The sequence below is a fragment of the Microcebus murinus genome, chromosome 4 (genome assembly GCF_040939455.1).
Source record: "Microcebus murinus isolate Inina chromosome 4, M.murinus_Inina_mat1.0, whole genome shotgun sequence".
In the NCBI taxonomy this organism is placed as follows: Eukaryota; Metazoa; Chordata; class Mammalia; order Primates; family Cheirogaleidae; genus Microcebus; species Microcebus murinus.
The window spans coordinates 58,085,632-58,108,699 of NC_134107.1; the positions used below are offsets into that span (position 1 = coordinate 58,085,632).

The 23,068-nt window shown below is 46.9% G+C and overlaps 2 protein-coding genes and 1 pseudogene across 14 annotated transcripts; 2 read left to right on the plus strand and 1 right to left on the minus strand.

Moving 5' to 3' along the window:
* On the plus strand, positions 1 to 3,378 carry TOMT (transmembrane O-methyltransferase). Its single transcript, XM_076002286.1, has 3 exons — positions 1 to 348; positions 1,434 to 1,630; positions 2,401 to 3,378. Exons 1-3 carry the CDS (start codon positions 18 to 20, stop codon positions 2,719 to 2,721), a joined length of 849 nt encoding a protein of 282 aa, XP_075858401.1. The 5' UTR covers positions 1 to 17; the 3' UTR covers positions 2,722 to 3,378.
* On the minus strand, positions 1,273 to 6,586 carry ANAPC15 (anaphase promoting complex subunit 15). Of its 13 annotated transcripts, none has more exons than XM_076002282.1 (6): positions 6,042 to 6,181; positions 5,184 to 5,262; positions 4,935 to 5,059; positions 4,328 to 4,387; positions 3,872 to 4,009; positions 3,376 to 3,725 (listed from the first exon to the last, which is right to left on the minus strand). In XM_076002282.1, exons 3-6 carry the CDS (start codon positions 5,052 to 5,054, stop codon positions 3,666 to 3,668), a joined length of 378 nt encoding a protein of 125 aa, XP_075858397.1. In that variant the 5' UTR covers positions 5,055 to 5,059; positions 5,184 to 5,262; positions 6,042 to 6,181; the 3' UTR covers positions 3,376 to 3,665. The 13 variants fall into 13 exon arrangements, with proteins under 13 accessions (XP_075858400.1, XP_075858397.1, XP_012600419.1 ...); XM_012744965.3 differs by having other exon boundaries at positions 4,935 to 5,064; XM_012744970.3 differs by having other exon boundaries at positions 3,376 to 3,713; positions 4,935 to 5,064; positions 6,042 to 6,151.
* The window catches only part of LOC105860275 (folate receptor gamma-like), a 25,553-nt pseudogene continuing 8,683 nt past the window's right edge, over positions 6,199 to 23,068 (plus strand).

Consider the following 23,068-nt stretch of genomic DNA (forward strand, 5'->3'; position numbering starts at 1 on the left):
TGGTAAGGGCTGCACAAATGACGGGTAAATGGTGGGTGTGGGTTTCCCCCCCTGCCAGGGATCCCTGCACCCAGGCCCAGGTAGAGACCATGTCCCCAGCCATTGCTCTGGCCTTCCTGCCACTGGTGGTGACATTGCTGGTGCGGTACCGGCACTACTTCCGACTGCTGGTACGCACAGTCTTGCTGCGGAGCCTCCGAGACTGCCTCTCAGGGCTGCGGATCGAAGAGCGGGCCTTCAGTTATGTGCTTACCCATGCCCTGCCTGGTGACCCCAGTCACATCCTCACCACCCTGGACCACTGGAGCAGCCACTGCGAGTACCTGAGCCACATGGGACCTGTCAAAGGTCAGTATTCCCTAGCCTTCTGCTCCAGGAAGTACCCACAACATGGTAAAGGAAGATCTGGGATGTGATGCTGCCCTACTGGGTGAATTGGGCGGATTCTTCATCATCTTTAAGTCTCTTTTTTTCTCATCTGGAAATGAGGGGCCTAGACTAAGTCATTCATTCATCCAGTAAACATTTATTGCCACCTCTTTTGTACCAGGAATGTGCCAGGTTCTAGGGAGGAGGTAGTGGTCACAGAAGTGAGATGATTGCTTGAACTCAAGAGTTCAAGACCACCCTGAGCAACAGCAACATCCTGTGTCTCTACTAAAAATAGAAAAAATTAGTCAGGCATGGTAGTACATGCCTGTAGTCTCAACTACTCAAGAGGCTGAGGCAGGAGGATCACTTGAGCCCAGGAGTTTGAGGACGAAACTGCACTCTAGCCCAGGCAACAGAATGAGACTCTATCTCAAAAAGAAAAGAAAAGAAAAGAAAAGAAAAATATTCAGTGAACAATAAAGGAGGAGGATGTGAAATTGGAAGTTCTAACAGAGGCTTCTCAGGAGCCTAGAAGATGGAGTAGTTGTTTTTGCCTGGGCCCTCCTGAAGAAAGCAACATTGCAACTGAACTGAGACTAGGATTGGTTTTTGAGTTGGCCAGGCAGATGGAGATGGGGATGGGGAAGGGCAAAGTGAGCCACACAACAAATGTGGCATGAAGGAATGAGACAGCATGGTTGATTCTGGGCACAGTTGTTCGGGATGGCTGCAATACAAATCGCAGGTGGGAAGAATTGAGAGCTAAAGCTGGAAAGGTAGGCTAGGATCAGGTCCAAGGTCCTGAATGCCAGGCAGAGGATCCCAAATTCAATCCCAAAGGCCTTTAGAATCATAGAAGCCAGGGAGTAATACGGTCAGATTTGTTAGAAAGATTCCTAGTGGCTGGTGTGAAGACTAGACTGGAGGCAGAGGCACCTGTGGGGCAGCTGGGGCTGTGGTCTGAAAAAGATGAGACAACAGCTGGTTGGGAGCTGCAGTGAGGCAGGGGTGGGCATTCGAGATCTTTCTATCATGGGCTTTGCATCCATCTCCCCTCATAGGTCAGATCCTGATGCGGCTGGTGGAGGAGAAGACCCCTGCTTGTGTGCTGGAGCTAGGCACCTACTGCGGATACTCCACCCTGCTTATTGCCCGTGCCCTGCCCCCTGGGAGCCGCCTTCTCACTGTGGAGCGGGACCCTCGCACAGCAGCAGTGGCTGAAAAAATCATCCGCCTGGCTGGCTTTGACGAGCACACGGTCAGCCTCCCCATGTCCCCAACTCTAATCTCTCCTGTCACCCCAGACCTTGCTCCAGCCAGGCCTCCCTTGTGAGGGACTCCCATCTAAGGAAATGGAAGCAGCTCCACATAAGGGACTGTGATCCTGGATGGTGTGTGAGCTCCTGCCCTCCTGCCCCAAATCATTTGCACATATTTTCTGCTGGAGGACAAAGAAACTAAAAGGAAGGTCTCAGGAACCCAACAAATCTAGGTCCAAATCTTTGCCTCTTGTTAGCTGTGTGACCTTAGACAAAGCATGCATCCTCTGAACCTCAGGGTTTTTTTGAGAAAGTCTCATTCTGTTGCCCGGGATGGAGTGCAGTGGCATGCAGTAGCATCATCATAGCTTACTGCAACTTCCAACTCCTGGGCTCAAGTGATCCTCCTGCCTCAGCCTCCCAAGTAGCTGGAACTATAGGCACTCACCATGATGCCTGGCTACCTTTTCTATTTTTTAGTAGAGACAGTGTCTCACTCTTGCTCAGGCTTGTCTCAAACTCCTGAGTTCAAGCACTCCTCCTGCCCTGGCCTCCCAGAGTGCTAGGATTACAGGTGTGAGCCACCACACCCGGCCAGAATCTCAGCTTCTTCATGAGCAGAATGGATATCATAAAACTGATCCTGACCTCTTGGGTTCTGAGGGACCTAAGCCAGGGCCTGGCATGAAGTAAGCCAGATACTGGTGGGGTTTGGAGTGAGAGAACAATCCCTCCCACCCTCACTTCCATTCCATCCCCACCCCCACAGGTGGAGCTCATTGTGGGCAGCTCAGAGGAGGTGATCCCGCGCCTACGCACCCAGCACCAGCTGAGTCGTGCAGACCTGGTGCTCCTGGCACACCGGCCCCGATATTACCTGCGGGACCTGCAGCTGCTGGAGGCCCATGCCCTACTGCCAGCTGGTGCCACTGTGTTAGCTGACCATGTGCTCTTCCCTGGTGCACCCCGGTTCTTGCAGTACACCAAGAGCTGTGGCCGCTACCGCTGCCGCATCCACCACACTGGTCTCCCAGACTTCCCTGCCATCAAGGATGGCATAGCCCAGCTCACTTATGCTGGACCTGGCTGAGGTCCAGGTCTAGGGGTACTTATTGATGTCTCCCTTACCCCTCAAGCAAGGACTTCAGAACATCCCCTCCCCTTCCTGTTTGGGACCTGCTGGGATCAGGGCTGGAGAGGCCCTCTTCCCACCTCTGCCCCCCTCTGGCCTCCACACTGACCTGAAGCATCAAATTCTCTCAGGCTGCTTGGTCTCACTGGTCTTCCTCCTTCCAGAGAGAGCCATGGACTGACAGTTAAGAGCCTGAGCTTTTAACCCAGGTATGTCACTGATTTGCTGGGTGACTCCAAGGGAGTCCTTGCCCTGCTCTGAGATTTAATCCATTCTCTTAACACTGATGAAGCTGGCTGGGAGAGCTTCAGGGGACTCTCAGCTCCAGGCCTCAGAAAGCCTGCCCTCCCCAGCCCATGCTATTCTGGGTGGGATCAGAGGAAATAGTAGACAATGAGTCAGAGGTCCTGCAGAAATAACTGGGTGCAAGCTGGGCCAGAGAAAATGGCATAGGAGCCTGGGTCCAAGACCAGGGACACCCTGGCTTTCCCTAGCCCTGGCCCACCTGGCCAATTTGGTAGATTTGCCTGATATCCCTTAAGTACCCTTTCCCCAAAGTCCAAGATACTAGAATCCTCTGGGTCCCGCCAACAAATAGGGAGTAGACATGGGGGAAGAAAAATCACTCCTGTGTCTTTATTAAAGAGTTAGAAAGCAACCAGACCTGGCAACCGAGGGGTGAGGTACTGGCCAAAAAGGTGGAGTGGGCTCAGGCCTTGGGGATTCAAGAGCAAACTGATGGCCTGGGAGGTGCCAAGGAGACCATGGCAGCAGCTGAGGAGGTACCCAAGGGCACTTTCAGGCACTGGGGCCATCAGCTGGTTCTGTGGGGCAGGGGTGGGGGGATGCAGGGTAGGTTGGGCTGGCCTGGAATCTCCCTGAGGCCACCCTGCTTTGTCTACCTAGATCATCCACTGGTCCTGATCCTGTTCGTTGCCTTCCATGTCCACCTGGAGAGGAGGCTGGGTGTGGGTGGGGAGGGGCCTCAGCCAGCCTCAGCCCCAGATTCTGCCCCTGGCTGGATCCAGGGTTTCTGTACCCCTTGGCCATTGATTAGGTCAGGGGCAGGGGCCCAGGAACAGAGGCCCTCCCCCACACTCCCACCTACCTCATTGACCTCTCCATCATCAGGTGACTCATTGTAGTCATTCATCTCATCCATGTCCTGCATGTCTTCATCATCCTCTGAGTCTTCTTCACTATCCTCATCGTCTTCATCATCCTCCTCTTCTTCATCATCATAGTGCTGGTAGGGCAGGGGAGAGCCTATAAGTCCTACAGGCCTGCCTGGACCAATTCAAGACTTAGCCCACTTGGAACCTCTTTCTGGGGTCAATAAATGACCCCCTACTTCCCAATCCTGCCCTCCTTGAATCTAGCAGGCTAGTGCATGTTCTACAGGACTTTAGTGCTAGGCCCACCCCCTTTAGTTCCCCTTTCTGGTATCTTCCCAGAGCTGAGAGTCATAATTGCTTTCTGGGTCAGAGGCAGAATATTCAGAATTAGAGCAGAACCTTGGTCCACCCTGGGCCCCACACAGGCCCCACCTGCTAGAGCCACTCACCTCTGAAGCTGGCTTGCCAATAGGAACCAGGTTGTTGTCTTTCTCTGCGATGCTTTGGAGCTGTAAGCAAAGAGGGGGAGGAACATAGTGGGGCCCAAGCAGGGCAGGTCAGGGTCATGGGACTGGCCCACTCTGTTCCCAAGAAGACCCCAAGTGTGGGGGAGAAGCTTCCTCCCAGTTCTCAGGAAGATCCTTTTCTCTCCTTATGTTATCTGCCACTTACTTATGAACTTGATCCAACTACTTACACTCTCAAGGCCTTGGTTTTCTCATATAATTATGGTGAGGGTGAAGTGAGAGACTTACCAGCCTAGAACATGGTGTTGGTTAGGTCCTCAATAAATACTCAAAATTATTATTTCCTATGCTTTAGGGAAAAGAGCTTGGGCTGTGTCAGGAGACTGGGCTCTAATCTGTCCCAGAAGTCCCATAGTCACCTAGCAAATTAGGGTACCCTAAGGATGAAGACCTTGGCCCCCAGGCTCCTAGCCTGATTATTCCCAGCTCTGGGCAAAAAGCTCTTCCAGGGCAGGTCTTCAGAGTAAGGCTGGGTCATGGCTCTCTGAAGGGCAGTGTCTTGATTGTGCTGTGCTAGGTCCTCACTCACCCAGGCCTGATGCTGCTGTTCCTGCTGCTGCAGCTCTGTCTCCTCCACACAAGGTCGATCCAGATTAAACCACAGTGTCTCGGTCACACGGGGGAAGAGTGAGGGGAACAAGGTGGTCATGGCTCCTAGACTGGGGGAAAGGGTCGGGTGAATGTGTTTTGGTTTTTATTTGGTTGCAATTTGATTTAGGGACGGGCTAGAATGGAAGGTATCAGGGAAGCAGGCCTTCCCTCTAGGAATCAGACAGACCTGGCTTGAGTCTGGCTCCACCACTTACTAGCTGACCTTGGCCAAGTCACTTAACCTCTTTGGGCCTCAGTTTCCTCATCTGTAAAATGGGGATAATAACAATTATACTACTCCCAAAGTTATTCTGCTAATTAAGTAAATTAATGGATAAGCTGTTTATAGGCTGGGAAGGAAGAGTATGGGAGCCAAATGAAGAATAGGAATCCAGAATGCAGACTGGCATTATGAAATCATACAAAATTAGAGGTAGCAAGGCTCTACTGAAATTATCTCTACTTCCTCCAAACACTAAAACCTGCTTTTTGCCCCTTTATGATGGTCCATACTATGTTCGCCCAGTGTCAGAAATAAAAGGCCATTAACCACCTCTCTCATGGATCACAGCCAAATTTGGGGATGGGGCATGTAGCATGTGCAAGCAGGGTTCTGTAAGACATTCTAGAAGACATGAGTAAATGGATAAATAAATAGATGGAAAACCTGAATGGATGAACTAACATGTAAGAGACCAAGCAAAATCAGCTTTGACTCATGGGTTGAGGGAGCTGACCAGGAAAGGAAGGTCCCAGAGAATCTGAATTAAAACCCCTGAGCTCACAGACAGGAAAACCGAGGCCCAGCAACAGGCAGAGACTGGCTTTAGGTCACACATTGGTCGGGGCTTAGAACTTCAGCGCGAAAAGGGATCCAGGCCGGGCACTAGAATTGATGAGAAGAAAAAGATCTGTGTCTGGTCCCGCTTTTGTCCTAACTTATTTGACCGACCCAGGGCCAGCCGCTGCCCTTCCCTGGGCCTCAGCTTCCCAGCTGGTATAACCAGTAGAAGAACATCCACTCTCACGTCCGAGAAGTACTGACAGGCCAGAGATCTCTGCTTCGAAAGCCTAACCCACTGCCGCCGATTCTTTGCTCATTACTACAATGACTGTGCGCTTGACCAACAGGAAGAAGGCAGGGGCGGGACTCGGACAGAAAATTGCCCTTATAGGGTTGCTAATCGCGAAAGGAGCGCGGCATGGGTAGGGCCAATTAACTGAAAGAAATGCTGAGTGACAGGAAGTGACACCAATGAATGACGGATCTCGTGTGACGGGGTGGGGCTTAGTCTCGAGGAAGCGGCCAATGCACTGGAGCTCTTTAAGGGTGAAGGACTCTGAAAGTGGAGCTCCTGAGGAGGCGGGTCAAAGAAACTGGGTTTCTCTGGGGAAAGGAGGAAAGAAAGAGCAAGGAGACAGCCGCAGCTTTGCTTCTGTACTTACCGCGCCGGCAGCCGGCAGCCGGCGGCGACCCGGAAGCGCTTCTCTCAGACTGAGCGGAAGGACCCACCAGAATCCGGGACTCACTAAACGCATGCGTCCTTGGTCTCCTTTTGTTTCCCGCTCCCGCCCACCATACCGGATGTGACGTTGGACACACCTTAGTCACGTTGTCAGGGAAGGAAATATGCCGCAGCTACCTATCGGCCCCGCCCTGAGTCTCAGCCAATCGGCCTCTCCATTCTGGCCCCGCCACTCAGTCCCCAGGCAATTTTTGCTCATTAACCCCTTCTGAAAAAGAGCTAACGGCAAGCTGCGTTAGTACTAAGGCTGTTTGTCCTGCTGAGTCCCAGGAAAGTTAATCTACTGCTCCTTGGAATTGCTGGTTGATTTTATGCCCCTCCTATCTGCGCTCTCTCAGCCTCAGTTTCTGGTTTGAGCACATTCATTCTTTTATGTATGCCTTGAACAAAAATATTTGCGTTCCTAGTCCAGGCTCTACAGAAGCTGGGGATAAATACATGAACATGGTCGCTTCCCCCAACGATCTCCACAGTCCTCACAGACACTGAAGACCAGGGTGAACTCACTGGTCTCTTAAGGTTGCCGGTCCAGTTCTGACATTAGAGATTATGTACAGACTTGATTGACTAGTCAGCCTCAAGCACAGAATACTGCCGCTGGGAAACTTAGCTGCCCTCCCCAGACCTGGGCCATATCTGCTTAGAGATTAGCCTTGCATACAAGCACAAAATGCTTCCTGACATTAGAAAATAAAAAATTAAAAAAAAAAAAATCAGCCTTGTGGCTTCTCCCACCCCTTTGCTGTTGCCTCTGTTCTAGTAATCTTTGCCTCAGCCTTCCTTCCCTTCAGGGATCCTCATGCCTTCTGGCAACAAAGGTCCTTCAAACCCAACTCCCATCAGGCTCCATCAATTCCCAGTCTCTTCCAGGGCCAAAATTCATCCACAGTTGCACTCCTGTCCCGACCAGGTGTATGAATTTTGGCGAGTCCTTTTCCTTTGCCTGTACTATTTCTTCTTGAACAGGCATCATAATCTCTGCCCACCCTTCCTTCTATCCTGGAGTCTGGTGAAGATTGGATGAAGTAACAAGAAGTAGTGTACTGTATATTTTGAATGTGATTAGGTTGCCAAGCAGCTCTGCTTATTATAAAGTTTTTCATTAAAGAGTAAAACTTGTCTTCTGGAAATGTCTATCCTTTTCATTCGTTCATTCAACAAATATCTACCGAATGCCTTAGTATATGTCTCTCACTATCCTAAGTAGTGGGTATGTAACAGTGAACAAGGCAAACCAGAAAGTCCCTCTCTTTATGCAGCTTCGTGCAGCTTCCATTCTAATGAGAGAGATAAAGAAGATAGATACTCAGGCCTGTAATCCTAGCACTCTGGGAGGCGGAGGTGGGCGGATTGCTCGAGGTCAGGAGTTCGAAACCAGCCTGAGCAAGAGCGAGACTCCGTCTCTACTATAAATAGAAAGAAATTAATTGGCCAACTAATATATATAGAAAAAAATTAGCCAGGCATGGTGGCGCATGCCTGTAGTCCCAGCTACTCAGGAGGCTGAGGCAGGAGGATTGCTTGAGCCCAGGAGTTTGAGGTTGCTGTGAGGTAGGCTGATGCCACGGCACTCACTCTAGCCTGGGCAACAGAGTGAGACTCTGTCTCAAAAAAAAAAAAAAAAAGAAGATAGATAAATAAAATTTTTAGTTTTAAAATTGTGGGAATACTGAGGAGAAAAGAATGGCGTGGCCACTTGGCTCTGGGTGGCCAATGATGAGAACTGCGGCATCTGCATTTAATGGCTGCTGTCCCGACTGTAAGGTGCCCTGCGACGACTGCCCGCTGGCGTGGGGCCGGTGTTTGGGCTGCTTCTACATGCACTGCATCTCATGTGGCCGCATGCGCAGCAGGCCCAGCAGCACTGCCCCATGTGCCGCCAGGAGTGGAAGTTCAAGGAGTGAGGGCTCTTGCCTCAGTGGCTCCGCCACCCCACGTGGCATCCTGAGAAAGTCTTCCTGATGGGACCTGTGTGGGGACCTATGACAGAGCTGGGAAAAGGACCAGAGCTGCATCTGTTTTTCCATTACAATGTTGATACTTTTATCCAATAAGTAAGACTCATTAAACTACTGGAAACTTGAAAAAAAAAAAAATAAATAAAACATTGGCAGGGGAAGTGGTTTATTTTCTTTTTAATTTTTTATTTCTCTTATTATTAATTTCACAGGTAGAAAGAAGTGTTTTGTTTTAGATTGAGGGGCCAAGGAAGTCACTGAGAAGGTGACTTTGAATAAAGATCTGAAGGAAGAGAAAGGATATTTGGGGAAAAGCATTTCAGGGAGAGAGCACAGCAAGTGCATAGGGCCTATGGGATGGAGCACAGCGTCCTATGGGCAGAGTAGTCGAAGACGGCAACAGAGAGGAGCTAGATAGATACGGCCTTGCAGGTCATAGTAAGGCTTTTACTCCATGTTGGGGCACCAGTGGAGGGTTGTGAGCAGAGGATCTGCACAATCTTCTGCAGGATTGTGCAGAGGATTTTGACAGAGAGACTCTGGTTATTCTGTGAAGAATAGACTCGGAGGGACAGTGGCGGAAGTATGGAGACCCATTGGAAGCCTATTATAATAATCCAGAGGTAGTAGATGAGAAGTGGTTGAATTTTGAATATATTTAGAAGGTAGAGACAACAGGTTTGCTGACAGATTGGATGTAGAGTATGAGAGGAAGAAAGGAGCCAAAATTTTTGGCCTAAACAACTGGAAGATTGGTGTTGATAGTTTTTGAGTTGTGAAAGACTGGGGAGACGATTTGCAGGGAGGGTGGGAGTGAATATCTGAAGCGCAGTTTGGGGTGTGTTAAGTTTGAGATGCCCATTAGAGTAGGGATGTTAAGGAGGCAGGAAGGCCAATGGGTCTGCAGGTCAGGGGAGAGATCTGGGCTGAATATATAAATTTAGGAGTCATCAGCACATAGATGGTGTTTAAAGTCATGAGACTGGATGAGATCACCAAGGGAGTGAGTGTAGATGGAAAAGTTTCCTCTAATATTCCGAATTTGAGGAAACTAGGAGAAGCAGCAAACTAGATGGGGATAAAAAAGCAGCAAACCAGATGGCCAAAAAGATAAGTAGAGAGCAGGTGAGTTGGTGGTATCCTGGAAGCCAAGTAAAGAATGGTATTAGGAAGGAGGAAAAGATATATTGCAGCCTAGTTCTATACAAAATTGTGTTCCTATTTGTTTCCCCAGCAGACCATGAGCTCCTTGAGAGCAAAGACTGAATGATTTCCATGTCCCCAAGGCCCAGCCAGACCTTCTGGATTCCTCATCTGTTCCTCCTGTGACCTATATCTCCATCAGTCTCTCTTCCTGCTTCTTTTTTTTAAATAGGATCCCTACCTAAGGCACCTGTGCCTCCCATCCTTCATGATAGCTCTAGCCTGCTGGAAATTCCCCGGTAACCTAGAATTGCTTTCCAAGGTCCTCAGCCATGTTCAACAAGTTATGGTGACTGGTTAGCTGGTGACATTTATTGAGTGACAACTGAGTGCCAGACACCTTGCTAGGCCCTGGAGACAGAAAGCAGAAATAGTTCCTGCCCTAAAGAAAAATATAGTCCAGTAAGAACTAAAATAATTAAAGACAATTATAGTGGAAGGTGGTAAATGTTAAAACCAATGTATGTAGACAGTATTGCAAGAGCATAGAGGAGGAGGATATGAAAAGATTCTGGGCCGGGCGCTGTGGCTCACGCCTGTAATCCTAGCTCTTGGGAGGCCGAGGCGGGCGGATTGCTCAAGGTCAGGAGTTCAAAACCAGCCTGAGCAAGAGCGAGACCCCGTCTCTACTATAAATAGAAAGAAATTAATTGGCCAACTGATATATATATAAAAAATTAGCCGGGCATGGTGGCGCATGCCTGTAGTCCCAGCTACCCGGGAGGCTGAGGCAGAAGGATCACTGGAGCCCAGGAGTTTGAGGTTGCTGTGAGCTAGGCTGACACCATGGCACTCACTCTAGCCTGGGCAACAAAGCGAGACTCTGTCTCAAAAAAAAAAAAAAATAAAATAAAAAAAAAATAAAAATGAAAAGATTCTGGACAAACTAAGTTTCGACTTTTGATCTAGAGAAGGAAACATTTGAGTGGGCCTTGAGGAATGAGTAGAAGTTAAGGCTACTGGTAGACAAATGGGAAAATGGGGTATACAAGGAGACATATTATATTCAAGATCACGGAATTGACTGGATACAGTAGCTTGTGCCTGTAATCCTAGCACTTTAGGATGCTGAGGTTGGAGAATCACTTGAGGCCAGGAGTTCATAGCAAAAACACTACAAAAAATAGAAAAATTAGTGGGGCGTGGTAGTGCACACCTATAGTCCCAGCTACTTGGGAGGTGGAGGCAGGAGGATTTCTTGAGCCCAGGAGTTTGAGGTTGCAGTGAGCTATGATGATGACACTGCACTCCATCCTGGGTGGCTGAGTGAGACCTGGTCTCAAAAGAAAAAAAAAAAAAAAGCATGGAAATTGAGAGTAGATGATATGTCTGGAGAACAATGAAAATCCATTTGGATAGACTAGATGTCTGAGGATGGAGAGAGAGATGAGAAAGAACATTAAGGTACCCAGATAGGGAAGGGCCTTGGTGGCCCTGTCATGGAGCAGATGGGATGGAAGACAGGCATCTTGGGTCTCACGTTGGCCTTATGGTTGACTTGTTGGGAACCCCGTGTGGGAGCCCCCCATTCTCAATCATCTATTTTCTCTAATGTAATATCCTTTTTCTTTTCTTTTCTTCTTTCTTTCTTAATTTTTCTTAATTTTTTTGATCATTTTTTTAAATCTTTTTTTGAGATAGAGTCTTGCTCTGTTACCCAGGCTAGAGTGCTGTGGTTTCAGCTTAGCTCAAAGCAACCTCAAACTCCTACTGCCTCAGCCTCCCAGACTCCTAGGATTACAGGAGTGAGCCACTGGGCCCAGACTCTTTTTTCTTTTCTTTTTTCTAAAATAATATCCTAATCATGTCTCCAGCTCTGATGTGAGCCCCTGAAAGGGATTCCCTTGGACTGGCCCTTTCTGTCCTGAATTTTCCCTGCCACTTCTTTGTGTTTTACACAAACCAGGGCCTAGGAACTAAAAGTGGGGCCAGATGGGAATTTCCCAAGAAAAAGAAAGAAATCCAGAGCCAATAGGCTGGAGACAGAAACCCATGACTCCATGCAGAGAGTTCTCCAGGATCCAGGAAGGGCCAGAGCTGATTGTCATGAATTTAGTGCCAGCAACAGCTGCTTACACATTCCTTCCACAAGCCTCAAGGAATATGGCTAGCCCTGGTAGGGGACAGAGGAGAGTGTGATAGCCACCATCTTTCATATATACAGAGGTATGGTTGGTCTCCAGAGGGCTTTCACACTCATAGTTTCCTCTTGTTGACCTAAAATAAATGACTGAGGCAAAAATCATAATCAATGGAGGTTTATTGAGGCGAAATTGAGGACGTGCCTGGAAAAACACAAACCACAGACAGATCTGTGGCTGTTTTTTTTTGAAGGGGAATTTGAAAATTTCAACATTTTAAAGGCATATGGGGGGGGGAGGGAAAAAGGCAGGGGGTAGTGAGAGAAAATGTTACATTTTTGCCAGCCCCAGGGAAATCTACATTTTATATAAGATAAGGTGAATGTTAGAAGAGAAAAGGGGAGTGAAGGAAGCATCAATTATCTAGATGTCCTTGGGTAGGTGGAAGAATGTTTGACCAATCTTGTCTCTGTTTAGTTGTCTGTGAAGTTAACCTTGTAATTCATTATTAGTGTGGAATCCAACAGACTTTAGTTTGGGGAGTTAGACATAGACTGTGGACCTAAAGTTGCAATTTATATGTCCTTGTTTATGGGAGATTAGCAAGGAATTGCTTTAATGAATGATCTGTTGGGTGGACTCTCTTATCCTCACTCACCTGCAGTCCTGCGCGCATTTAGCAGAGGAAGAATCTGAGGTCAGGAACATGAAGTGGCTTGTCTGAACTGAAGCTGCCACACAAGAATGTCCACCTTGCATTCATTCCACAAAGCTTTCTTATGGGCCAGTGTGTGCTTGGTGGTGGGGGACCCACAGAGGAATCATATCTGAGTGCCAATCCACTGCAAGTTCCCAGTCTGGTGTGCTACGTATAAAGCTGGGTGCAGTGGCTCACACCTGTAACCCCAGCACTTTGAGAGACCAAGGCGAGAGGATCACTTGCAGCCAGGAGTTCGAGACCAGCCTGGGTAACAGCAAGACCCTCATGTCCAAACACACAGCAAAAAAAAAGCCAGGTGTGGTGGCATGTGCCTGGAGTCCCAGCTATTTGGGAGACTGAGGCAGGAGGATGGCTTGAGTCTAGGAGTTTGAGGCTGCAGTGAGCTCTGATGACACCATTGTACTGTAGCCTGGGGAACAGAGCAAGACCCTATCTCAAAACAGAAAACAAAAAAATGCCAATCATTAGATTAGGCCCCCGAGGGCAGATCTCTGTGTGATTCATCTCTATTTTCCCAGCACCTAGCACAGTGCTTGGCGCTGAGTAGCCACTCTGTTTGTGGCTATATGTAAATGTTTGTACAATATGTGTTTGTTTCCTTCAGTCTAATGGAATTTAATTATGGTTCCTGTGATGAATTTTATAATGTTGTGGTCCCCAACCCCTGGGCCACGGAACAGTACCAGTCTGGGGCCTGTTAGGAACTGGGCAGCGCGGCAGGAGGTGGTGGGTGAGCAAGTGAAGCTTCTCTGTATTTACAGCCGCTCCCCATCGCTGGTAACGCTGCGTAAGCTTCGCCTCCTCTCAGATCAGTGGCAGCATTAGATTCTCCCCGGAGCCCAAACCCTACTGTAAACTGCACATTCGAGGGGTCTAGATTGCCTGCTCCTTATGAGAATCTAATGCCTGATGTTCTGAGGTGGAGCTGAGGCGGTGATGCTAGCGCTGGGGAGCGGCTGCAAATGCAGATGATCATGAGCAGAGAGGTCTGACTGCACAGTAAATGTAATGCCCTTGAATCATCCCCAAACCATCCCCCCAGTCTGCATCCATGGAAATATTGTCTACTGTGAAACTGGCCCCTGGTGCCAAAAAGGTTGGGGACTGTTGGTATAATGGTGATGGGTTCTGAGAAAAGAACAGTGGAAACAATAAGAGAAGGGCAGTGTGTGTGTCGGGGGGGAGGTGAGGGGGTGGTATGAGGAGGCCCCCCAGAGGAGATGAGACCTTAGGAAAGGACACTCTAGTCAAAAGCAGGCAGCATATGCAAGAGCACAGGAGCCTGGGAGAGTGAGGTGTGCCTAGGGTGTGGGGTTAACCGAGAGCCTGCTGTGTGGATGTCTTGATGATGGGCACTGTGAGAGAAACAGGACCAGGAGACAGTGCCCTGTCCTCAAAGGGGGACATACATCCTTCGAGGAGGACAGGGAGATGTTGAGAAAGGCTTCCTTGAGCAGGTGAGACTTCAGCTGGGTCTGAGGGATGTTTCATAGTCAAGAGAGTCAGGGAGAAGGAGGAAAGAGCACACCTTCTGGCGAGGAGGGGCCCCCAGGACAGGTGCTGGGGTGCAGGGGAATGAGGAGAAGGCCCGGGCAGGAGAGCCTGGTGTGTGGAGGGCAGGATGAGGGGGGTAGAGAGCTGCCCTGGATGGGCTGGCTGAGGAAGCACACCTTAGCCTCAGGTACAAGGTTCATTTTACCTCAGGGTCATGCAACACCTCATTTATTTTCTGTCATTGAGGCCTTTTTGGACCTGACTCAAGGTTCAAGATGGATAGAGGAGTTAGAAGGGGTCTCTGGATTCTCTTCTAATTCCCTAGAAAGCCAGCCTCAGGAGGGTGCTCCAGCTGGGCCCCTATTTGCATGGTGGATTTGCATATATTTGCTTATTGCAGCTAAGGTTCCTCACTCTGACCAAAGCAAAAATAGAGAGTGGGAAGAGAGACCTTCTCTGTTGGAAGCAAAGGCTGAAGAGACACGAACCTACACAAGCACGCACATACTCTCACCACTGCGCAGAGGTGTTGACAGAATAGAGACTCCCCAAAGATGTCCGAGTCCTAATCCTAAATCCGTGACTGTGTTAGCTTACATGGCAGAAGGGACTTTGCAGGTCTGCTTAAGGTTAAGGACTTTGAGATGGGGAGAGTATTCTGGTTGGCCCAATCTATTTATTAATACACGAGTCCCTAAAATTGGGGAAGCGTTCCCCACTGTGGTGAGAAAACAAGATGTGACAAAGGAAGAAGGAGCAGGGATGTACATGGCTAGCTTTGAAGGTAGAGGAAGGGGCCATGAGCCAAGGAAGGCAGGAGGCCTCTAGAAGCCAGGAAAGGACATGAGACATGCTGATACCTTGATTTTAGTCCTCTGAGACCCATGTTATACTTGTAAGTTAATATGTTTGTGTTGTTTTAAACCACTAAACTTGTGGTAATTTGTTACAGCACCAACAGAAACCTAATGCACAAGGCAGTGAGAAACCTAATGCACTAGCCGGGTGTGGTGGCGCGTGCCTGTAGTCCCATCTACTTGGGAGGCTGGAGAGGCAGAAGGATCACTTGAGCCCAGGAGCTGTAGTCTGCAGTGAGCTGTGATCCACTGCTTCCTCCTCATTCCAGCTACATTCTAGCTACAAGTTCCTTCCTGCCACTGTCCCTTCTGCTTTCAGCTTCCAGGGCCAGGTTCATTTCACCAAGATTCACTTAGTCCAAATTGAAGCAGAAAGACACAAAAATCAGAGGTGGCCTCCAGAGATTTTCCTGGCCCCTACCACCACCCCACCCTTTACTCAACATCCTCCCATTCACCCAGACAACAAATATTTACTGAGAGTTCACTATGTGCCAGGCACCATTCTAAGCACTCCAGAGTCCTGATGTCCCAAAGTCCTGCAGTGGCACCAGCCAGTACCTCTTCCCAGCTTCTCCGTCTCAGAAAATTGTGCCAACATCTCCCCAGTTCACAAGCCAGAAACCTGGTTATTTTTGTCCCTTACCTCTCCATCTCCTCCCACATCCAAAAAGTCTCTAAGTTATAGACATTTTATTTACTACATAGATTGTATTTACTAAGGATGACTCTACTAGTTCTCTCAATTCCAGAATTCTCCTTTCCCATCCCACTCCATCCCTATACCACTCCCAGTAAATGGCCACACCACTCTTGGAATTGCTCAGACCACAACACCCTGCAGTAACTGGAGTCACCCTAATCCCTCCCTTTCTCCCACATGCCTCATCCAATCCATCAGCAAATCCCATCCATGCTCCTTTCAAAAGACCCAAAACCACCACCCATGACTCCCTGCCTCTCACTGCGTCTACTGCCACCACCCAGCCCTGGTTCAAGTTGTGGTCAACTTCAGCCAGGACTATTCCAATAGATATCAATGTCATTTGCTGGCTTTATCTTGTCCCTAGAGTCTATTCCCACATCAAATGCTGAGCTGAAAACGATGAAATATCAAAGTTTCTATTTCATCCAGAATAAAATTTTATGGGTTTTTTTTTTTTATTGTTGTTGTTGTTGTTTTTGAGACAGAGTCTTGCTTTGTTGCCCAGGCTAGAGTGAGTGCCGTGGCATCAGTCTAGCTCACAGCAACCTCAAACTCCCGGGCTCAAGCAATCCTCCTGCCTCAGCCTCCTGAGTAGCTGGGACCACAGGCATGTGCCACCATGCTCAGCTAATTTTATATATATATATATTAGTTGGCCAATTAATTTCTTTCTATTTATAGTAGAAACAGGGTCTCGCTCTTGCTCAGACTGGTTTTGAACTCCTGACCTCGAGCAATCTGGCTGCCTCTGCCTCCCAGAGTGCTAGGATTACAGGCGTGAGCCACTGCGACCGGCCCAGAATAAAATCTTAAATCCTTGCCAACTCTGTCCTATGGTCCTCCAGGTCTGGCCTAGGACACCCACCCCACCACCCCACTCTCCCTGCTCACTGCTGCCAGTCACACCAGCCTCCTTGCTGTTTGCTCCCGGGGTGCAGCAAATACATTCCTTGTTCCAGACCCTCTGCCTGGAACTCTCCCTCCTACATGTCCACCTGCCTCCCTCCTCACCTCAGCTCTTTCCTGTATAAGCCCCACACTGTCACTCTCCAGCCCCTGGCCTGCTTCATTTTCCTCAGAGCACTGTTACCCTCTCAACCTTTGTGTCTTCTTTCTTTCTCTCTGTCTCTTTCTTTCTTTCTCTTTTTTTTTTTTTTTGACACAGTTTTGGTCTGTCACCCACACTAGAGTGCTGTGGCATCATCGTAGCTCACTACCTCCATCTCCTGGGCTCAAGCGATCCTCCTGTCTCAGCCTCCTGAGTAGCTGGGACTACAGGCCACACCACCACACCCGGCTAATTTTTGCTATCTTTAGTAGAGATGGGGGTCTTGCTCTTGCTGAGGCTGGTCTTGAACTCCTGAGCTCAAGTGATCCTCCCATCTTGGCCTCCCAGAATGCTAGGATTACAGGCATGAGCTACTGCCCCAGGCCCCCATATGTGTTTTCTGTCCTCTCTCCCCTACTCTTCCACCCCAACTGGAATGTCACCTCCATGAGAGCAGCAACTTTATCTTGTTTACTAGTGTAGCCCCAGCACGTAGAACAGCCTAGCACATAGGAGGCACTCAATAACAAATCTTGAACTTATTTGTTAAATGAATCCCCACTGCTACCCTCCTGGTCCAAGGCACCATCATCCCAGGCCTGCACTTGTGAACCAGCTTCCTAACTAGTCTACCTTGCCCAACTCCAGCCTACACCCAATCAGTTCTGCACACACCAGCCAGAGTGATCACTTAAACCTGCCAATTGAATTGTGTCATTCTCCTGCTTAAAACTCTTCAATGATTAAAAAAAAAAAAAGATAATCCCTTGCATTGATGACATTCAGTGGAAAAATCACTCTTGGTGCAAGTATAAATCGGAGAGAAATTTAATAATATATCTCAAAGTTAATGTGTGTATCCTTTGACCCAGTAATTCCACATCTAGGAATTTGTCCTTTAGATATGGCCTCTTTTTTTACACTGTTTTATAGTAAATTTTTTTATTTTTAAATTTGTGGTAAAATATATGAACATAAAAATTTAACATTTTAAGTAAGTACAGTTCAGTGCCATGAAGTAAATTCACATTGTTTTGTAACCATCAATACCAGAACTTTTCTACCTATCCAAACTGATTCTTCATACCCACTATTAATGAAAACTAACTTCCCATTCACCTCTCTGCCCAGCCTGCAGACACTACCATTCCACTTTCTTTCTCTGTGACTTTGACTAGTCTAGGTTCCTCATATAAGTAGAATCATACAGTATTTGTCCTTTTATGACTGGTTTCTGTCACTTGGCATAATGTCCTTACACCTCATTCTTGTTGTAGTGTGTATCAGAATTTCCTTCCATTTTAAGGCTAAATTCCATTTTTTTTATTCTTTTCATTTTTATTTTATTTTATTTTATTTGAGACAGAGTCTCCTCTGTTACCCGGACTAGAGTGTCATGGTGTCAGCCTAGCACACAGCAACCTCAAACTTCTGGGCTCAAGTGATCCTCCTGCCTCAACCTCCCTAGTAGCTGGGACTACAGGCATGTGCCATCATGCCCGGTTATTTTTTTTTCTATATATTTTTAGTTGGCCAATTAATTTCTTTCTATTTTTAGTAGAGACAGGGGTCTCACTCTTGCTCAGGCTGATCTCAAACTCCTGAGCTCATGCAATCCTCCGCCTTGGCCTCCCAGAGTGCTAGGATTAAAGGCGTGAGCCACCTCACCAGGTCTAAATTCCATTTTTAAATCCCACTGTGTGTGTACTACATATTTATCCATTCACCCACCCATGGGCATTTGGGTTGCTTCCACCATTTGGCCATTGTCAATAATTCTGCTATGAATATGGGTATACAGATACATGTTTGAGTCCTTGCTTTCCATTCTTCCGGGTATATATCCAGAATGGAATTGCTGAATCATTTGATAATTCTGTATTTAATTTTTTGAGGAACCACTATACCATTTTCCACAACAGCTGCACCATTTCCATTCTCCTTCCTCTAGATAGGTTCTTATATACAAAGACAGATGGATATACAAGGACATTCACTACAGCATTGACTATAACAGTGAAATACAAGAAGCTACTTAAAGTCAATAAAATTATTTAATTAAATAGAATCATATAGATCTAAATACACAGACAGGGCACCATTTATAGCACATTGTGTTACATAAAAAAAGCAAAATGCAAAGGAATTAGAGGGATATCCTTACTTCTGGAGACTGGTGCCATGGCATCCAGAGAAAGGACTGTGGTGGGAAAATTTGTGAAAATGGAATAAAGTTAGTAGATTAGTTAAAAAGTATTGCCTTACCTGGCGTGGTGGCTCACGCCTGTAATCCTAGCAGTTTGGGAGGCCGAGGCGGGCAGATTGCTCAAGGTCAGGAGTTCGAAACCAGCCTGAGTGAGACCCCGTCTCTATCAAAAATAGAAATAAATTAATTGACCAACTAAAAATATATATACAAAAAAAAAATTATTGCCTCGATGTTAACTTCCTGAATTTTTTTTTTTTTTTTTTTTTTTTTTGAGACAGAGTCTCGCTTTGCTGCCCAGGCTAGAGTGAATGCTGTGGCATCAGCCTAGCTCACAGCAACCTCAAACTCCTGGGCTCAAGCGATCCTCCTGCCTCAGCCTCCTGAGTAGCTGGGACTACAGGCATGTGCCACCATGCCCGGCTAATTTTTTCTATATATATTAGTTGGCCAATTAATTTCTTTCTATTTATAGTAGAGATGGGGGTCTCGCTCTTGCTCAGGCTGGTTTTGAACTCCTGACCTCGAGCAATCCGCCCGCCTCGGCCTCCGAGAGTGCTAGGATTACAGGCGTCAGCCACCGCACCCAGCCAACTTCCTGATTTTTTAATAATTGTTCTCTGGTTATGTAAGATGCCAACGTTTGGGGAAACTGGATGAAAAGCATTTGGGAATTCTCTTTACTACGTTTGCAATTTTTCTGTAAATCTAAAATTATTTCAAAATACAAAGTTTAGGCCAGGCGCGGTGGCTCAAGCCTGTAATCCTAGCTCTCTGGGAGGCCGAGGCGGGCGGATTGCTCGAGGTCAGGAGTTCGAAACCAGCCTAAGCAAGATAGAGACCCCATCTCTACTAAAAATAGAAAGAAATTAATTGGCCAACTAATATATGTAGAAAAAATTAGCCGGGCATGGTGGCACATGCCTGTAGTCCCAGCTACTTGGGAGGCAGAGGCAGAAGGATTGTTTGAGCGCAGGAGTTTGAGGTTGCTGTGAGCTAGGCTGACACCATAGCACTCACTCTAGCCTGGGCAGCAAAGCGAGACTTTGTCTCAAAAAAAAAAAAAAAAAAAAAAAAAATTAGCCAGGCATGGTGGCACATGCCTGTAGTCCCAGCTACTTGGGAGGCTGAGGCAGGAGGATCACTTGAGCCCAGGAGTTTAAGGTTGCTGTGAACTAGGCTTATGCCACAGAACTCTAGCCCAGGCAACAGAGTGAAACTCTGTCTCAAAAAAAAAAAAAAAAAAATTGAGTGTTAAAGTTAGTGTATGAAAATATGATGAGGATATTTGTATTGTCTCAAATTGTCTGCCCACAAGGTATTAATTGCTAACAAAGGGAAAACTAATAATAATAACTATAGGCCGAGCACGGTGGCTCACGCCTGTAATCCTAGCACTTTGGGAGGCTGAGGCAGGAAGATTGCTTGAACTCAGGAGTTCGAGACCGGCCTGAGCAAGATTGAGACCGCGTCTCTACTATAAATAGAAAGAAATTAACCAAACAACTAAAAATAGAAAAAAATTAGCCGGGAATGGTAGCATGTGCCTGTAGTCCCTGCTACTTGGGAGGCTGAGGCAGAAGGATCACTTGAGACCGGGAGTTTAAGGTTGCTGTGAGCTAGGCTGACACCATGGCACTCTAGCCCAGGCAACAGAGTGATACTCTGTCTCAAAAAAAAAACAAACAAAAAAAAAACTATGATAACAATAAGTAATAATTTTATGATAAAGAAACCTCTTTAACAAAATGATCACCATCAATAAGGCATAGCAACATCATGTACCCATTGATGTAATGCACTGAGAAAGGGACATCACTTCTCTGATTTTCTTGCCAAAAATGCATAATCTCAATCTAATTATGAGAAAATATTCAACAAACCCAAATTGAGGGACAAGTTGCAAAACAACCAACGATAATTCTTCTAAAGGGTGGAGGTCATAAAAGACAAAGACAGGCTAAGGAACTGTCACAGATTAGAGGAGACTAAGGGAAAATGACCACTAAATTCAATCTGGAATCATGGATTGGATCCTGGGTCAGAGAAAGGACATGGGTGGGAAAACTGGTGAAAATGGAATAAAGTTTGTAGATTAGTTAATAGGATTGCTTTGATGTTAATTTCTTGATTTTTTTTAAGCCAGTCAAATTTAGCAGTGGGAGGTTGTATACCAAATTTAGTGACACTAATGTTAATAAGTTCTGATAACTCACTGTGGTTTCTTGATTTTTTAAGTAATTAGCCTCTGGTTATGTAAGATGCCAACATTTGGGGGAAGCTAGATGAAAAGCTGGAACTTTATTTTTTGCAACTTTTCTGTAAGTCTAAAATTATTTCAAAATACAACGTCTTAAAAAAAACAAATAAATTTAGTGGCTTGAACATTTTATTATATTTCAAGATTCTGTGGGTCAGGAATTGGGTAAGACTCAGCGGGGCAATTCTTCTGCTCCATGAGGCAGCAACTAAGGTCACTTGGTGGAATTCGGCTTAGCTTCTAGGCTGGTTTTGAGCAGCCAGGATGGTTTTACTCATGTTTGGCACTTTTTTTTTTTTTTTTTTTTTTTTTGAGACTGAGTCTTGCTCTGTTGCCTGGGCTACATGACACTCTAGCTCGGGTGTCAGTCTAGCTCACAGCAACCTTCAACTCCTGGGCTCAAGTGGTCCTCCTGCCTCAGCCTCCCGAATAGCTGGGACCACAGGAAGGGGACAACCGCCTAATCAGCCAGATCAGCCAATCAACCCTGGTGATTAATAGGGTGATAGATGTTACAGCCAGATGGCCTCCTTAGCCCCCCTCTCTATTTAGTCCCTAGCCCTCTCAATGTGATCACTCTGGCAAGAAGTCTGGCAGTCAGACTTCTTACATGGTGGCTGGGAGATCCAAGAGCTATTTTTTTTTTTTTTTAATTTGAGACAGAGTCTCACTTTGTTGCCCAGGCTAGAGTGAGTGCCATGGCATCAGCCTAGCTCACAGCAACCTCAAATTCCTGGGCTCAAGTAATCCTACTGCCTCAGGCTCCCGAGTACCTGGGACTACAGGCATGTGCCACCATGCCCAGCTAATTTTTTGTATATATATTTTTAGTTGGTCAATTAATTTCTTTCTATTTTTAGTAGAGACGGAGTCTCGCTCAGGCTGGTTTCGAACTCCTGACCTTGAGCAATCTTCCCGCCTTGGCCTCCAAGAGCTATTAATAGTATTCCAAGATATATGGAAGTAGAAACTAAGGCATAGCTGAGGGACATAGACCTCACTTATCAATGGTCAAAGAATTTCTTCCCTTCTCTAACCCACCACACGTGGGAAAAGGTTTTCCCCGTCTCCATCCGCACAGGATTGAGTTAATCACAACCCTCGGCTCTTGGCACACTCATCATTGGTCCAGGCGTGGACTGCCTTATTTACTTAGTTGTTTGTGGTTTTGCTTAGCTTTTCTTAAAAAAAGAAAAAATTAAAGGATGCTTTATGTTTTTCCTTTTGGTGTCATTTGTGATTTGTATATCTACTTGATAATATGACTAGGAAGAATTCCTAATGAAAAATCTATGCTTATCTCTGATTGGAATGGGGTAACAAGATATTCTTATTTCTTAAATATAACATTTCCTTTATTTGTATTATTTAGCAAAACTTACTAGCAAGACTAAAAAAATTGCACAGTCTAAAAGTTTTCTGAGGGATAAGAGAGCTCTCAAGGCTGTTCTAAAAGGTAGACGCGGGCTGTGGTTTTCCAGCTAAATTTGCTGGAGGCAGGGCAGGAAAAGAAGACCCTGTATCTGGAGGTAGCATTACAGCGAGGACAGCATGGGCTTTGCAGTCACACTGACAGGCTGAATCCTGACTTCTCTACTTTCTAGCTGTTTGGGAATTCACCTAACTCTCAGAGCCTCAGTTTCCTTGTCTATATGTTGGAAATAGTGTCAGCCTTGCAGGATGTTGTGAGGATTACAAGACACTATAATGTAAGCAAAGTATCAAATATTCTACCTGGTATAGAGTAGTTCTCATTATACGACCAGTAGTGTGATTATGTACATTAATGTGCATAAGTGTAAGCTAAAAAATGCTTTCACATACACCCACCTTTCCAGGTGGGCTGAGGATGGAGGTAAGGCTCTGGGACAGGACAGGAGGAAAAGTAGGAATGGGAGGGCGAGGCAGGTAGGGTCTCCTCCAGGGCTCCTGGGAGGCCAGTTGCTCTGTTGTCTTCTTCTCCAGTGGCCCTCCCAGCCACTGCTCTTGCTCCATTCCCTCCTCCATTTGCT